At 41.7% G+C, this 18964-nt stretch overlaps 1 protein-coding gene across 1 annotated transcript in view; it reads left to right on the top strand.

The window, feature by feature from the left end:
• Positions 1-1854: 1854 nt before the first annotated feature.
• Positions 1855-18964, top strand: part of LOC120053293 (dnaJ homolog subfamily C member 24-like) — a 41773-nt gene continuing 24663 nt past the window's right edge. Inside the window, exons 1-3 of the mRNA XM_039000428.1 lie at positions 1855-1956; positions 16760-16866; positions 17099-17130. Coding sequence (XP_038856356.1) covers positions 1855-1956; positions 16760-16866; positions 17099-17130 — 241 coding nt within the window. The remainder of the gene's footprint in view (positions 1957-16759; positions 16867-17098; positions 17131-18964) is intronic.

Genomic DNA, 18964 nt, shown 5'->3' with positions numbered 1-18964 from the left:
TGTATATTATGATCACTACATCCGATGGGTGTGGATACCGCTTTAGAGCAGATATCTGCAATATTAGTAAAGATGTTGTCACGCCCTGACCATCGAGAGCCCTTGTTTCTCTATGATGTAGTAGGTCAGGGCGTGACTAGGGGTATTCTAGTTTATAATTTCTATGTTGTGTTCTAGTTTATATTTTCTATGTTGGTGTTTTGTATGATTCCCAATTAGAGGCAGCTGGTAATCGTTGTCTCTAATTGGGGATCATATTTAAGTAGCTATTTTTTCCCACCTGTGTTTGTGGGATATTGTTTTGTGTTTTTGCATGTGCACCACGTAGTCACGTTTAGTTGTTCGTTTATTTAAATATTTTGTTTAAGTTTCTCTTTGAATTAAACTCAACATTCGCTGTGCCTTGGTCCCGTTCTTACGACAGATGTGATCAATACACATGGATGATTTAGTTCCTGTTCTGTTTGTAATTGCCCTGGTAGGTTGACTTGATCCAGATTGCAGGCGCTGGTTACAGCTTGGAGCATCTTTTTGAGTGGGCAGGTTGGTGACTACCAGTCAATATTTAGGTCACCTAGAAAATCTCTGTTGATGTCACATAAATTTTCCAACATTTCACACATATGGTCCAAATAGTGTCTTTTAGCACTTGATCTATAGCAACTTCCTATGAGAATAGGCTTTAGGTGAGGCAGATGAACCTGTAACCATATTACTTCCACATCATCTGACATGAGATCCTCTCTCAGCCTAAGAGGAATATGACTCTGGACATACATGGCAACACCTCCTCCATTTGCATTTTTATCTGTCCTATATATTCTATAACCATGTATAGCTACTACTGCATCATCAAAGGAATGATCTAAGTGTGTTTCAGAGTTGGCCAGAATATTTCATGTTTTCTGACCGTAATAAGTTGTCAATTTCATGAACCTTGTTTCTCAGGCTACATATGATATGGGCTATTTCTTTGGTCATTTTCTGCGTTTCTTCTTTGTTTTTAGTACTATTCTCAGTGACATTTACATTTGAGTCAATGGTACTGAGTGTGCTGCCCACAATGGGCTTCTTCCTAAGGCAGACTGTTCCAGTGCAAACCGTGGAATTCAATTCTATGTGTGTGTGATTATTGCAGACAATATCCTCAGAGCTAACAGTTAAAGTAACATAGATTAGGTTACTTACATTTACTGCACTTCTATTTCTCTGGGATATAATACGATTTCCATGTCCTCTGTTGCTTATTATGACAGGGAGGACTGGAACACTACCAAACCCAGACTGTCAGTCTCTTAAGCAGTTCACTATGTTGATGGAGATAATCCTGGTACCCCTGCGGTTAGGGTGAATCCCATCTCTTTTAAAGAGTGTTGATTGCTCCCACTCCAAGTCAAAATTGTCACAAAAGGAGACATTCCTGTCTTTGCAGAGTTTCTTCAGGAACTCGTTTAGGGCAGCAAGGCGGCTGTAATGTCTCGAACCCCTTCTATATCACGGCAGGGGTCCAGAGATACTGTTCTCTTCCCTGTGCAAACAAGGGTGTTCAAGAGAATGTTGTAGTCCTTCTTCAGTTCCCCCTCAGTTCCTCAGAAAGTGAATGTTGTTCAATTAAATAGAACTTGTTCTCAACTTGCCTACCTGGTTAAATAAAGGTGAAAATAAAAAATCCAACGTGAGTGACAATGGTGCCAATATTAGAGTAGTTGGCTAGAACTGTGGGCAGGAGGAAGTTGATGTCTTGGACACGGGCGCCTGGTTGACAGTGGACCTTGGTCTGTCCACAGACCGAAGGTAGGCCAAAATCTCTCATCATCGAGCTGCCCACGACAATAGCGGTCGTGATGGAATCTGATGGGAAAGGAAGAGGAGGAACCGAACAGGCCTGCCTCGGGCAGGGGGGAGAAGGTGTGCTTCGACTCATGCCAGCCTGACCCACCAGCAGCAGCGGATGGCGTATGGAATCCTCGGGTAGATGGAGGAGGGCCCAAGACCTTGTTTCCTTGTCACGTTCACGTGAGAGGCAGCTCCGTTCCATCTCTCATCTGAAGTCAATGTAATTCTCCGGTTGGAACGTTATTCAAGATGTATGTTAACAACATTCGAAAGATTGATTCAATACATCGTTTGACATGTTTCTACTGACTGTTACGGAACATTTGGACATTTCGTCATGTTTTAGTGAACGCGCTTTGTGACTTTGGAATTGTTTACCAAGCGCGCTAACCAAAGTAGCTAATTGGACATAAATAACGGACATTATCGAACAAATCAAGCATTTATTGTGGACCTGGGATTCCTGGGAGTGCATTCTGATGAAGATCATCAAAGGTAAGGAAACATGTATCATGTAATTTCTGATTTCTGTTGACTCCAACATGGCGGCTAATTTGACTCTTGTTCTGAGCTCCGTCTCAGATTATTGCATGGTTTGCTTTTTCCGTAAAGTTTTTTTGAAATCTGACACAGCGGTTGCATTAAGGAGAGGTATATCTATAATTCCATGTGTATAACTTGTATTATCATCTACATTTATGATGAGTATTTCTGTTGAAACGATGTGGCTATGCACTATCACTGGATGTTTTTGGAACTAGTGAATGTAACGCGCCAATGTAAACTCAGATATTTTTATATAAATATGAACTTTATCAAACAAAACATGCATGTATTGTGTAAAATGAAGTCCTATGAGTGTCATCTGATGAAGATCATCAAAGGTTAGTGATTAATTTTAGCTATATTTCTGCTTTTTGTGACTGCTATCTTTCGCTGGAAAAATGGCTGTGGTTATTGTGGTTTTGTGGTGACCTAACATAATCGTTTCTGGTGCTTTCGCTGAAAAGCATATTTGAAATCGGACACTTTGGTGGGATTAACAAGATTACCTTTAAAATGGTATAAGAAACATGTATGTCTGCGGAATTTTAATTATGAGATTTCTGTTGTTTTGAATTTGGCGCCCTGCACTTTCACTGGCTGTTGTCATATCATCCCGTTACCGGGATTGCAGCCATAAGAAGTTTTAAGTTCCTTGGCATACACATCATGTCACGTTCGTTGTTGGGAGAAAGAGAGGACCAATGCGCAGCGTGATATGAATACATCTTTACTTTTATAAACGAAGAACACTGAATAAACTTACAAAACAATAAAACAAACGTCAAGCTATATACAATAAGTGCAGACACAAGCAACTAATACATAGACAATCACCCATGAAATACTCAAGGAATATGGCTGCCTAAATATGGTTCCCAATCAGAGACAACGATAAACTAATTGAGAACCAATCTAGGCAACCATAGACATATAACTACCTAGACTAGTCAAAAACCCATAGACATACAAAAACCCCTAGACAAGACAAAAACTAAACAAACCACCCCTTGTCACACCCTGACCTAACCAAAATAATAAAGAAAACAAAGAATACCAAGGTCAGGGCGTGTCACATCACGAACAAACTGAAATGGTCCACCCACACAGTCAACATGGTGAGAAGGCGCAACAGAAGGCGCAATAAATTTGGCTTGTCACCTAAAACCCTCACAAACTTTTACAGATGCACAATCGAGAGCATCCTGTCGGGCTGTATCACCGCCTGGTATGACAACTGCACTGCCCTCACCCACAAGGCTCTCCAGAGGGTACAACGCATCACTGGGGACAAACTACCTGCCTTCCAGGACACCTACAACATTCAATGTCACAGGAAGGCAAAAAAGATAATCAAAGACAACAACCACCCGAGCCACTGCCTGTTCACCCCGCTATCATCCAGAAGGCGAGTTCAGTACAGGTGCATCAAAGCTGGGACCGAGAGACTGAAAAACAGCTTCTATACCAAGGCCATCAGACTGTTAAACAGCCATCACTAACACAGAGGCTGCTGCCAACATACAGACCCAAATCACTGGCCACTTTAATAAATTGATTTAATAAATGGATCACTAGTCACTTTAAATAATGCCACTTTATTAAATGTTTACATATTCTACATTACTCATCTCATATGTATATGCTGTATTTCATACCATCTATTGCATCTTGCCTATGCCGCACGGCCATCGCTCATCCATATATTTAAATGTACATATTATTTTTCCATCCCTTTACATTTGTCTGTATAAGGTAGTTGTTGTGAATTTGTTAGATTACTTTTTAGACATTACTACACTGTCGGAACTAGAAGCACAAACATTTTGCTACACTCGCGTCAACATCTGCTAACAACCATGTGTATGTGACAAATACAATTTGATTTGATATCATCTAGCGCATTTGAGCCCAGACGTACAGGAGACACAAATACCACTGGTGTTTTGACTCTAGCACCGCTAGCGTTATCTTGCTCTGTTGACATGATAGCTAACCACTAACTATTGTGTTTTTTTTTTTCAGTAATCCGGGACTTAAACTTGCGGTCCCAGCCGAAAAAGCTAACCGCATCTCGGAATCCTTAGCTATCAGAACTTCCAATGGTTAAAGATGTTGTTGTTGACATGATTAAAAATGATTGAATGAAAACGATTTCATAAAAACAACAGACAGAGTGTAGACTGTTTTTTGAATTTCAATTAAAATATCCATCTGACATTGTTACATACAAGGATATACCATGACATTTCAAATTATTCATTTAATAAAACAACAAACAAAATATAGTTTTTATGATGTGCGCCCCATAAAAAGACTTGTAGCGGTAGCCTTCAGGTGTGTAGCTTGTTGTTTATGTTGGCCAATCAAAGTGGCACAGAGGCTCAATGTGTAGCAAGTGGAGTGGAAGATCACTATTGCAATGCAAGACGTAATGAAATGACAGAATTAAAAGTTAGCAAAATGAGAAGGAGTAGGCTTCAACGAGCAACAAACAGGTAGATGAGGGGAAAGCGCAGCTAGATATAGCTAGATAGCTTCTCCAGGCTACTCCAGTCAAGACAGGTACTGTTATACGGGTTGATTAGCTAGTCTTGGCTGTAGCTGGGTTGCCTTGGCTGCTTCTCTCTCTCCCTCTGTCTGCTCTCTCCCATCTGATCACACACCTCTCTGCAGCTGTAGCAATAAAGCTCCAGCCTCTCTCACGCAGCACTGCTCAGGTTAAAAACGTAAGTTAAAAAAATAACCTCATGTATTTCGAATATTGGGATATCCGACATAAATGTATGATACTGTTCGAATAGTGAAAATGATTTCAACCCCCCCTATCCTTGGTGTTCAGGTTACAGTACACATCCATCCCATTAGGCTCCTCCAATTAGTCCAAGCAAAATTCTTGCTTGAGAAATTGCATTTAGATAAGAAGCTATTTGGCTAGGACTGGCCACCCCTCATAGCCTGGTTCCTCTCTAGGTTTCTTCCTAGGTTTTGGCCTTTCTAGGGAGTTTTTCCTAGCCACCGTGCTTCTACACCTGCATTACTAGCTGTTTGGGGTTTTAGGCTGGGTTTCTGTACAGCACTTCGAGATATTAGCTGATGTACGAAGGGCTATATAAAATAAACTTGATTGATTTTTGTATCTTTTTGAACATTTTAATGGGAAACAATCACAGTAAGGTACTTAATTGTTACCCAGAAATGATTTGATATTGAACTGCATTGGACCTTTAGTACTTGACAGAAGAGTACAGCATAAGCTGGATTTGTATAATCCAAAACTCATTTTAATTACTGCAATCACCTATTAACTGCCAAATCAATAATTGTATTCTAATCACTAGGTTATAACTCGGAAGACTCTTATGGTGTTGATTTATAGAATAATGTTTGTCTGAAAGTAGCTTCACAGGATTTTGAGCAAGAGTAGGTTAGGTCTAGTAATAAGGAATGTTTGTTAGGTCAGTAGGATAGGCCTAGGGCACAGATGCCACCATTAACTAATTACTGTGTATTATTTTGTCAGACTTTCTGGATTCAAGGTGCTATAGGATTTCACATAAACCATCGGCTCTGTTCTTATTAATTTGTAAAAACACACAACAAACCTCAAGAAACTACCATTGATGTCAACAATAAATAAAATCAAAAAGATTATTTCAACCCAGCGTAACTTTTAATCAAACAACCTCGACTTGGCTGGAGGCAGTTTGAACACAAAGCTTTCCATATCCCCCCTTAGTACAGTCCAGCCTCCCTCAGACATTAGGGGGCAGTAGTGTGATGATGGTGGCCTTTGCTCTGCCCCCTATTCCTCTGCTCTCCTCTCCCATCCCCTGAATGCCTGCACAGTAGACGCATCAGCCTCGTGGTAGAAACAGGCAAGCTTGATACAGCAGAGCAGAGGCAGTGAGAGAGAGGGAGATGTATGGTCAGAAGCGCCTAGTGCTCCGAATTGCCAGACGTTTATATTGTGTTTCTGCCTCTAAGCTCCATTGGCCCCAGTAAATTAATATTTTACAGTGCGTGCAGAGACAGCAATTAAAGCACGTAACTCCAAGGGGAAAGAGGGTGGGCCATTTTATTAGAGCTGTTTTTTTTTCATTGGGTTATGTATTTATGACAAATACCTGAGCTGCATAAGGACTCAGAAGTGAGGGAGAATAAGAGGAAATAGGTTCGCTGCTGTAAAATATTGTTTTTTTTATGCAGTAGATTAAAATATTTGTTGAAATCTGACAATCAGAAAATAGCATTGGCAAATAGTCGAAATCACCAGGCTAAAGGGCAATTCCACGCCAGGAATAGCAGATATCTCAGATTTCTCTGGAAAGGATGTTTGACATACTTTTTACATGTGTATCACAAAAAATATATATATTCATGATGAAATGGCGACAGGTGGTCTGGAGTCCGACACATAACGAAAAATACATTACAGACAAAATACTTCACAATTTATGTACATTTAAAAACATGAACATGTAGTGTGTATGTTTGTGTGTGTGCATCTATCAGTTACACTTACATGTCAGTACATACACACAACAAGTAGGTCACATGGGGGGCGGCGTTGTGACGTGAGGTGTTGCTTTATTTGTTTTTTGAAACCAGGTTTGCTCTTCATTGGCGCAATATAAGATTGAAGGGAGATCCATACACTCATGACTCTGTATAATGTACGTTTCTTTGAATTTGTTCTGGACCAGGGGACTGTGAAAAGACCCCTGGTGGCATCTCTGGTGGGGTAAGTGTGTGTGTCAGAGCTGTTATTAAGTTGATTATGCAAACAATTTGGAATTTCCAAAACATAAATGTTTCTTTCCAGTCTTTCCTCAACTCTTAGCCAAGAGAGACTGGCATGCATATAATTAATATTACCCCCCTGATTACAATTAAGAGCAAGATTTGCGGCTCTGTTCTGGGCCAGCTGCAGCTTAACTAGGTCTTTCTTTGCAGCAGTTGACCATATGACTGGACAATAATCAAGATAAGATAAAACTAGAGCCTGCAGGAATTGCTTTGTGGAGTGTGATGTCAAAAAAGCGGTCATTTTGCAGGGCTCTGGCAGTGCTCTTCCCTGCACAAAGGCGGAGGTAGCGGTCCTGCTGCTGGGTTGTTGCCCTCCTACGGCCTCCTCCACGTCTCCTGATGTACTGGCCTGTCTCCTGGTAGCGCCTCCATGCTCTGGACACTATGCTGACAGACACAGCAAACCTTCTTGCCACAGCTCGCATTGATGTGCCATCCTAGATGAGCTGCACTACCTGAGCCACTTGTGTGGGTTATAGACTCCGTCTCATGCTACCACTAGAGTGAAAGCACCGCCAGCATTCAAAAGTGACCAAAACATCAGCCAGGAAGCATAGGAACTGAGAAGTGGTCTGTGGTCACCACCTGCAGAACCACTCCTTTATTGGGGGTGTCTTGCTAATTGCCTATAATTTCCACCTTTTGTCTATTCCATTTGCACAACAGCATGTGAAATTTATTGTCAATCAGTGTTGCTTCCTAACTGGACAGTTTGATTTCACAGAAGTGTGATTGACTTGGAGTTACATTGTGCTGTTTAAGTGTTCCCTTTATTTTTTTGAGCAGTGTATAATTTTATTACAACCAGTCATCAGTCATTTGTGTCAGTGCAGTACATGTTGAGTGCCCTTCTCTATAAGCATGCTGAAATTCTGTTGTTAATTTATGACTCGCCACCTGGATTCGGTCTTATGTAGCAAAATTTGAATTTCTGTTTTTTACATTGGATTAAAGTAGAGACTCAGCTACAAAATGGTATATCATACACTTCATTCGAGGAACAATGGTTAAGTAATTCTGATTTGAAAGTTAAACTTGTACACTCACTTTTTGAGAAAATTGCATTTTAGTGTTTCGGTGAGAGAGCTCTTCTTTGTTTACACCCATTCAGCATCGTTTACACCCTCTTAAGCTTTAGCCCCACCCAACGTCATACACATAGCGTTAGCAAGGAAGCCAGCCAGCTAACGTTAGCTAGCTAGCTAACAGTACACTTCAGCTTGAAATGAAACATTTTTCTGTCAAAATTAGAAACGTAATATCTGAAAATGTTGCTAGCTTGACTATCTTCCATCATCATGCAAGATGGACGTGTCTCTCTGTCACGGATCCATGCCACAAGTGCCCTTAGTTTGAAGACGTAATCTTTTCGCTATCTCTTTAACTATCATACTCTAATTTCAAATCTCATGCCTCCAGAAAGTGGAGAGCAACACTTAAGCAGTTACATTTAAAAAAAGCTACGTTCGACAGGATTACCAACACAGACTGAGCTCATATAGACAGAAGCCTTCTATTTGGCAGACCAATCCGAACTCCTCTCTCGGCATCCAGCCCTCTCATTATCTCAGCCAATCATGGCTAGTGGGATGGTTGCTGCCTTTTTCTGTGGTTTACCAACAAGGCTCGCAATTTAACAATTTAATTTCTATTTACAGATTGCATACAAGTTTGTTCACATGTTCCAGAAGGCATTTCTGCCCAAAAAACGCATTTTGATAAAAACATTTTTTATTTTATTCAAATGGCTCTCCTGTGAAGTCGTGACTTGCGACATACGCCTAGTTTCCTGAAATGGGTCACATTTGTTTACAGAGAAAAAAATATATATATTTTTCTTTTATTTAAAAAAATGACGCCAACAAAACAACAAACGAGAAAACAACCGTGAAGCTAAAGGCAATAGTGCCAACAACATAGACAACTTCCCACAAACACAGGTGGGAAAAAGGGCAGCCTAAGTATGGTTCTCAATCAGAGACAACGATAGACAGCTGCCTCTGATTGAGAACCACACCCGGCCAAACAGGCCTGGTCCGTGGAGGAGGCACAGGATGAACCGGACTGTGGGGGAGCACTGGAGATCTGGTGCGTAGCCTTGACACCACTCTTCCAGGCTGAATGCCCACTCTAGCCCGGCACCTCCAGAGCGCAGGCACAGGTCGAACCGGGCTGTAGGGGAGCAGTGGAGGTCTGGTGCTTAGCACTTGCACCGCTCCTCTTGGTTGCATGCCCACTTTAGCCCGGCACGTGCGGGGAGCTGGAACAGGCCGCACTGGGTTCTCCTGGCGAACATCATTCTTTATATCTTATTTTTGTTGTACAGTCATACATTTTCTCAATTTGCAGTAAGTCAGATGTGCAGCCAGACTTATTAGCCACTCATTTTGCCCCATCGTTTTCAACCATACGGTTTTTCAATTTCTCATCAATCCAAAAAGCCTTAACAGTTCTAACAGTCAGTTTCTTAACAGGTGCATGTTGATCTATAATTGGAAGACGCAATTTCAGAAATTATTCAAGTGCAGCATCTGGATGCTCCTGATTAATCACATCATACCAACAAATATTTTTAACATCATCCACATAAGAGTCACAGTGAATTTTTTTGTATGATTTCTCGTGCACTATTTTAGGCTCAGCTTTTGGAACTTTGGCTTTCTTCTATATAGCCACTATATTGTGATCACTGCATCCAATGGTTACGGATACAGCTTTAGAACAAAGTTCTACAGTATTAGTAAAACATTTGATCTATACATGTGGATGTTCTTGTTCCTGTAGTGTTTGTAAAACAGCCTGGTTTGGTTGATTAATAACCGGAACCAAATTACAGGCACTGGTTTCACTGAGAAGCTCCCTCTTGAGCGGACAGCTTGATGAAAACGAGTCAATATTCAGGTCCGCAAGAAAGTAAACCTCTCTGTTTACATCACATACACTATCAAGCATTTCACACATATTATTTAGATACTGACTTTTAAATCCTTGTATTGCTACTGCTGTATCATCAAATGAATTATCCAAGTCTCAGAAATGGCTAGTATATGAATGTTATCAGATGTTAGCAATATATTGATTTCATTAACCTTATTTCTAAGGCTACATATATTAATATGGACTATTTTCAGCCCTTTCCTGGGTCGCTTATGAGAGATAGACATAATATGTGAAAGAGCAAACAAAGCAAGAGAAAAAAATATACATTCAGCAGTCCATTAATCAGTTGATGTTTGTAAGTATGTGTGTGTGCTGTGGGGCTGAAGCTAAGTAGGCTTGGCTCTCATCCCTTCCAGTCTTTTGGGAGGAAGGGTGGGCAATGAGCCTGTCATAGCGGATGTAAGCAATGTCCCCACGAGCTCTGGCAGCTTTCATGGGTGGGATAGGTTATTTTCTCTTCTGGCTCACAGCTTTGATAGTCCTTGTTGTGGAAGATGTACATTCCTCTCAAGTTCTTGGCTCTTTCCAGAACAGCTATCTTGTCCTTGAACCTCAGGAACTTGACCACTATCGGCCTGGGCCTGTCATCTGGGCCGGTGGTGGGTTTTCCAGTCCTGTGGGCACGCTCCACCTTAATCTTCCGGTGGTCCATCTTCAGATTCTCCAAGATAATTTCCCTAACTTTGTCCTCAGACTCCATCCAGGTCTCGTGGATATTCTGCAATTCCGTCCACAACCATGTTGTTCAGCCTTAATTGTCCCTCGAGATAATCAGATTTCTCTGTCATTGTTACCATGGATTCACATACAGAACTGATATCCTCTCTCAATTTATTTTATTTACCTTTATTTTATTTACCTCAATGACTTACAGATTGCTGTTATCTTGCTGTTCTCCTGTTTAAACTCATTGAACTGACTTTGGGAGAACTGCAAACTGTTCTTCAGGTCCTGGACCTCTCTGGTCAGGTCATCCATTATTTTATCACTTGAAGTTATTTTTGTTGTTGTTGTAATGACTGCTTGTAGAAATATTTTTGTTTGTTTAAAAGATCCTTCACCTGTGATAAAGAGACACCACTGTCCTCAACGGTAGCAATGTAGGTTACGCCGTTACTCCTCGCAGTTCCAGACAAGGCAGGTCACATGGACGGTTGGAAACAACAACAAACAGCAGGGAGCTAGACAGCCACAAGCTCGGGATAATCTGCGGTCCCAGCCACAATGGCTAACTACGTTGTGGGTTGCGTTCAAGCCCTCAACCCTGCTAGCTAGTTGCCTATCAAGCTAGCAGGGTTGAGGGCTTGAACGCAACCCATGACTTGGCTAGCTGCTACGCCAAGCAGCTCCTCAGACCCGGCCTTGGCCGGCAGGATCACTGGACAGATAGTAGCGGTCCCAGCAACTGATGTCATCCGCGTTGCGGGATCCAAACTCAAACAGTAGGTAGCTAGCTAGTAGCCAAACTTTTTCAATAGACTTTCAAAAACAACAAACTTTCCAAAACAACAATGCTAGCTACACCGTTCCACCTCAAACAGGAAGTGATATGTGCAGTGGGTTCATTATAGTCCTTATAGTGTGCTCTAAACTATGGAGTATGTCTAGATTCTGAGAGAAACATTTCCACATTCATTTCTTCAACATTAAAAAGATTTATATCTCTATAGTACCCTTTTTGATTTTGTTCATTTTAAAACATATTGTTTTGAACGATATACTCTTCGTTCTATTTTCGGCTGTCATTAAGCCAGCACAATTGTCAAACGCATGCTCGTTTGCAATTTCATCCTGTTAAAGCCACCGCTCTTCTATTTTCAAACCCTAGTGCCAGGAATGGCAATTTACCTGTCTTAAATGAGTTCACTTGTGCTGAGGTGGGAGGGGTGGCAATATCTGAGGTGTCCTTCAAAATGTGCACCAAAGTGCCAATAATATCAGGTAGCGTTGGTTTGGATATTTAAGAACAACCTAAAGCTGGTCTTAGCGGTACGACATGGATTTTGACAGCAGAAGCACAGTATATCCAGCAGTGACGTACAGTGCTCATTTGCACATGGATCAAGATAGATGTGTTTTTGTGCCCTTAGACCTTGTATTTAGAAACATAAAAAACAAATGTTTTTTCCCATTTCGTTTAATTTGATTTAAAAACCAAGCATAGCCTCTCCTCCTCTGAAGGCAGCTTTTTTTGTCCTGCCTAATACAAGAACAAGTAGTCAAGACTATCGATAAAGGGTTTGGCTCGTGAGACCGCTTTGAAATACATCTTAATCACCAAGGTTTTATTTTAAGATCAAATTTGGGGGCAGCAAAACAGTAAGTATACATCCCCTGTTTATCTATGTAGGTTATTGTACATTATTTTTGCCAGCTCCTGTTATTATTTAGGATGTGCTTAAAAGACCCTCCAAGTAGGCTATATGCGACCCGTTTCAAGAAGCTAGGCATACAGTGCCTTCGGAAAGTATTCAGACCCCTTGACTTTTTTCAAATTTTGTTACGTTACAGCTTTATTCTAAAATTGATTAAATAAATAAAAATCCACAGTAATCTACACACAATACCCCATAATTATAAACTGAAAACAGATTTTTAGAAATGTTACCAAATTTATAAAACATGAAAACAGAAATACCTTATTTACATAAGTATTCAAAACCGTTGCTATAAGACTCGAAATTGAGCTCAGGTGCATCATGTTTCCGTTGATCATCCTGGAGATGTTTCTACAACTTGATTGGAGTCCACCTGTGGTAAATTCAATTGATTGGACATGATTTGGAAATGGACCCAACTGTCTACGAAAGGTCCCACAATTGACAGTCCATGTCAGAGCAAAAACCAAGCCATGAGGTCGAAGGAATTGTCCGTAGAGCTCAGAGACAGGATTGTGTTGAGGCACAAATATGGGGAAGGGTACCAAAAAATGTCTGCAAAATTGAAGGTCCCCAAGAACACAATGGTCTCCATCATTCTTAAATGGAAGAAGTTTGGAACCACCAAGACTCTTCCTAGAGTTGGCAGCCTGGCCAAACTGAGCAATCAGGGGAGAAGGGCGTTGGTCAGGGAGGTGACCAAGAACCCGATGGGCACTCTGACAGAGCTCCAGAGTTCCTCTGTGAACCATCTCTGCAGCACTCCACCAAATCAGACCGTTATGGTTGAGTGGCCAGACAAAAGCCACTTTTCAGTAAAAGGTACATGACAGCCCGCTTGGAGTTTGCCAAAAGGCATCTAAGATGAGAAACAAGTTTCTCTGGTCTGATGAAACCAAGAGTGAACTCTTTGGCGTGAATGCCAAGCGTCACGTCTGGAGGAAATCTGGCACCATCCCTACGGTTAAGCATGGTGGTGGCAGCATCATGCTGTGGGTATGTTTTTCAGTGGCAGGGACTGGGAGACTAGTCAGGATTGAGGGCAAGATGACCAGAGCAAAGTACAGAGAGATCCTTGATGAAAACCTGCTCCAGAGCGCTCAGGACCTCAGACTGGGGTGAAGGTTCACCTTTCAACAGGACAACGACCCTAAGCCCACAGCCAAGACAACGCATGAGTGGCTTCGGGACAAGTCTCTGAATGTCCTTGAGTGGCCCAGCCAGAGCCCGGACTTGAACCCGATCGAACATCTATGGAGAAACCTGAAAATAGCTGTGCAGCGACGCTCCCCATCCAACCTGACAGAGCTTGAGAGGTTCTGCAGAGAAGAATGTGGGAAACTCCCCAAATACAGGTGCACCAAGCATGCAGCGTCATAGCCCAGAAGACTTGAGGCTGTAATTACTGCCAAAGGTGCTTCAACAAAGTACTGAGGAAAGGGTCTGAATACTTTAGTTAATGTGATATATCAGTTATTAATACATTTGCAAAAATGTCTAAAAAAACATTTTTCCTTTGTCATTATGGGTATTGTGTGTAGATTGATGTGGGAAAAAAATGTTTTAATCTATTTTAGAACAAGGCTGTAATGTAACAAAATGTCGAAAAATGAAGGGGTCTGAATACTTTCCGAAGGCACTGTATTTCTGATACATCCCCGGACCTTATAGTGTTACCTCTAGCTCTAAGATTTAACATTGGGCCCTATAAGTACATGATATTTCCAGAGTGGGTGCAATTTTTAAGTTATGATATATTTTATGAGCACCACCAACACGTGAATGGGAAAATAGATTAAAAGGGAACTCCCTCTGCTGGTAATTTGCTGAATGTGCAATACCAAAGGAGGAATGTGATTGGTTAATGACCTATAACATCAATTTCTATGCATAAAATGGTTTATATCTTCAAAACTAGCAGAAAACTCTTGACATGTGATGTACTTGTTGAGTATATTATTCCAAACAATGTCTTAAAATGAACAAAATCAAAAAGGGTACTTTAGAGATATTAGTATTCATATTATGTACGTTGAATAAATTAAAGTGAACATTTTTCATTCAGAATCTTGACATACTGCATATTTTAGAGCACACTACAAGGAGTATATTGATACCAAGATGTTGTCTGTATAATGTACGGGTCACGGATCAAAGGGTCTTATAGGTGGCATGTATACTGTAGGTCTTAACATACCTAAAATTGACACTTTCTAAAAAATAGTTTGTGAAACAAATGTAAAAAGCACGTCAAACACCCTTCCTCCCAATGAGGAATTGCCAGAACAATCTGAGATACCAAAAATTATTTCAGGCTATCCGGGTGTGGAATAGCCCTATAGCGGGTTAAAACAGTCTCTGTTCAATGGTAGCAGTAGGTCTATTAGTTTCACTTTAACCTGGGTGTTGCACAGGAGGCCTCCTGTTCCTGTGTTTGACAAAAGCACTCAGGAAGATGTGTGATAACTATCAGCATGGGCTAGTAGGGCTGGAGATGGAGAGGTAGGCTATTTTCAAGGCCAAGATCCACGGCCAGACACTTCACACCTGTAAGCATCCAGCGCAGAGCACTGTCACAATCAGATCACAAAGGGGAGTTGCACATACAAACCCTGTGGGACTCTGTCACCACCGTGGAAACAAGCAGCTTCTCCAGGTTTGCTTTTGATTTCCTCCAGACTAGAGAGGGCCAAAAAGCTGTTTCAATGGTGTGAAGATTTTGTAATGTTCTTTAGAAAGAGAGCAATGTCTTTTTCAATCAAAATGTTGACTGAGTCAGTTCCTCACCCCATCCATCAAAAATCCAGAACCATGTCTGGAGCGTAGGAGCCTGACCATTGAATGTTTTAGCAAATGACCTTCCCCTCAGCCTTCTGTTGAGTCTTTGCCCTTTTAAACTGTAACACTGCCATTGGTCAATAATTATATGAAATAGACTAGCTAGACAATAAAGCAGTTGGCCCTGGTGAATGCTGTCCCCTCAGTCACAAAACAAAATGCTGCTTCAGATTTCAGTGCAAAGAGCTGTTAATGATTCTTAATGATTCTCTCAATCAGGAAGTTATTTTTTATCGTGTTGTAAAGTTGCTGTTTTCTCAACCCTCTGGTCCTATTCAGATTGTCCAATTACGAAGTGAAAACAAAAACACAAGAAAGAAAAATATTTGGAGCACAACCGCCTTTACATTTTAATTAATTCAGCCATTCTTTTTTTGTGTTACTTAAAATTACAAATATAATTGCGGTGGACAGTAATTGGCCTGCCCGGGACCGTTGGTTATTGTAGTTCAGTATCACCCCATGCATCATTACCCAACTTTGGAAGAGGTTCAGCTTCTGAACTACAGCGACCATACAAAAACACAAACACACACACACGCAATGGTCTGCTTGCCAGTGCCAGATTATAATCACCATCCAGGCGAATGTTTGTCAGGAAAGATCTAAGTAGTTTTCCAAAAGCCCCATCACCACCACCTCCCATGGCCAGATCAGGACCATCACTAATCGGTGGCCAAAGCCTGGACTTCATAGACCTGCAGGAGGAAATTAGAGCGGTTTTGTGTGCAAGGAAATGCACGCAAACAGGGACGTCAGTATCCAGTAGAGAGCAGGGACATACCTCAGGGCCAATCTGAGAATTACATGAGGATGGGATCCTTCCATATTGATGTTAATCAACGGATGACATAATGCGGATATCGCTATACCCCCTCCTCCCCCCTAACGAAACAACAATAAAACGCAAAAGAGAGCAAGGGTGGTATCGCTACTGCTTTTGGCTGGAGGTGTTGTGGGATGGCCTATGCCCTGTTCTCCGCCCCAAAGCTGTCTAGGATAACAGATCTGTCCTCTGTCCCTTTCTGTGTTGCCTCAATCTATTCTTGTTTGCTGTACTCAGCCTCGTCTGGTAAATTGTCCAGAAGAAGAGCATTGGTCCATCAGCAAATTACCCAGAAAATGCTGTCAGTGCAGGTTGTGACATGGGCTTTTTTTTCACTGGCAAATTGTCACAGACTACTGTGGTCTAATTAAACTAGCTTCTGTCTAGTGTGTATAAGCCACCATCACCCCTCTTACCCCCACACCTCTCCCATCCCACCCACCCCTCTACCATCTCAAACAAAGTACAGGTTCCTGAGACTGATGACTGCTGTTATATTGGTCATTGTTTCTGTTGTGATGGCTGTTGTCAGTCTTGTCGTTGTGACTGTCTAACCTGTATTTTTCCTGTCCTCTGTCCTGGCTGACAGTATCACCCAGACAAGCAGGGCCCAGATGTGTCAGTGACTGAGGCAGAGGAGCACTTACACAGGTTCATTGAGGTCAACCAGGCTTGGAAGGTCCTGAGCAACAAGGAGACAAATTGTAATTTTCTTTCAACCTTTATTTAACTAGGCAAGTCAGTTAAGAACAAATTCTTATTTACAATGACGGCCTACACCGGCCAAACCCGGGCGACGCTTGGCCAATTGTGCGTCGCCCTATGGGACTCCCAATCACAGCCGTTTGTGATACAGCCTGGATTCGAACCAGGGTGTCTGTAGTGACACCTCTAGCACTGAGATGCAGTGCCTTAGACTCGGGAGCCCAACAAAGAGAGTGTATGATCTGCAGTTATGTGGTAGGTCCTCCTCCTACCATAGTTCACAGAGTATTTCAGAGAGCACCCTGCAATCCAGGAGGACTCCGTTATGAAACGGTCACTCTCACATAATGTACCTTACATTAACACTAGCATACTGTACTCTCACCACTCTCTAATACTCTTCTTACAGCCACTATCTCATTCTTCTCACTTACTTTTGATAGCTCTCCTATAATTAATTTGAACATGAAGCATGATTTAATTTCATTACACGTTGGAATTGTATGGCTTTATTTATTCTTCCCGGTTTGTTCATGCTCAATTAATCCCATAGCAATTCCACTTTGGACCATCTCTTGCTTAATATTCAGTGATTCACAGTGAAGTATGACATTAGTCACTAAGGCCACATATAACTAGTGGGACTATGTGGTGTCTGAAAAGGTTACACTAAATGAGGCATGAAGCAATCCAGTTTGCATAACTTCAAGCCCATTTCCATTTCCAAGATTTCCTTAAAACCTGGCTTACAAATTATTGTAAATATCGAGCTGAGCTTGTCAGAGTGTAGTTTTGACCATAAAAACAACTGGCCTGTTTTACGAAGTATGTTCTTGTGATCGTTCTCACTTATCCGAATGCATGAGAAAGGGCCGAGGGGGGGTTTCGCAAAGACCCGCCATCCACCCACCCAATAGGCTACATGAATAAAACAGGCAAAAGATTGTGTCCGTCTCCAGACAATGCTTGTGTTTGCTGCCGTCTCTGTCCCTCACAAAACACCTCCTTCTGGAAGGAGGAGGAGGAAGTGTGGAGAGCGAGGAAATGTAGGTCAGGCATGTCACACATGGCCTAGCGTTACATGAAGTGATAGGCTGCTCACTCCCCCCCAGGAAAAAGGTCTCCCTAGCTAGCTCTCCATTAGGACCTTCAATAAATGTACATCCAGGCCCTCTGTGTGTGTGCACCATTAGCAGGGAGAGCTCCCATCGCCTTTAGGGGGGGGGGGGGGGGGGGGGGACACTCACAATGCCGCTCTGGAAGCCAACACACTCCAGCCATAGTATTGACATGTAGAGAGCATCTGTAGAAGGAAGAAAACCCTGTCTGGCCCTCTTAGATGGTATTGACTTTGTCTGCCATTGTATGCTGTCATACGATAACCAACCCCCAAAGATTCCCACTGGAAACCCCCCTTTTTACATAATTATTTTTCCACTCATCCCCTGAATAGATGCAGTAAAGAGGTCAATGGAACTTAACCAAAACAATGGAATGCCATGGAAACGTGTGGGGGGGGGGGGGGGGGGGGTTCTGGATTTTTTTGCCCCGCAGGAAAATTATCCTACATTTAGGCTATTGTTTATATGTGTATTTCACACTGTGTTGAGGTAAAAATTGGAGTAGAAAATGCTCGTATGGATGTCAACCCCAATACAATTTCATGTTATTGTCACCAATCAACTGCAATTACAGTGGAAAACTACTTAGACTACCACCACCGAGTTCTGTATGCTAGCTATGCTACCAGCTCATACTAAAGGGAGTTAGCATTTAGCGGTCACTTCTTCTAAACTTGAAGAGGGACAATTTCTAAATGTTATGCAGCGAAAACAGCCAAATATATCCAAATCGGACTTTAGTAATCACATCGTGGGCCTGTTACAATACATAAATCCTTACGGATTTGACGAATATCCACTTAGGGGCAATTGATTTCAAAGTTTAACAAACCATACAACCCTATGCACAAGGACTACTTTGAACAATTTACACTAAACATTTGACACAAACACATTTACTGGAAGAACTGTGTCAATGCAAAGTTTGGTAACAGCATATTGACATAAAATTTCCCCGTTTTTTTTCG

The sequence above is a fragment of the Salvelinus namaycush genome, chromosome 9, assembly GCF_016432855.1.
Source record: "Salvelinus namaycush isolate Seneca chromosome 9, SaNama_1.0, whole genome shotgun sequence".
NCBI classification, from domain to species: domain Eukaryota; kingdom Metazoa; phylum Chordata; class Actinopteri; order Salmoniformes; family Salmonidae; genus Salvelinus; species Salvelinus namaycush.
The sequence above is the reverse complement of the archived record's forward strand: the minus strand, read 5'-3'. Positions and strand labels throughout refer to the sequence as shown.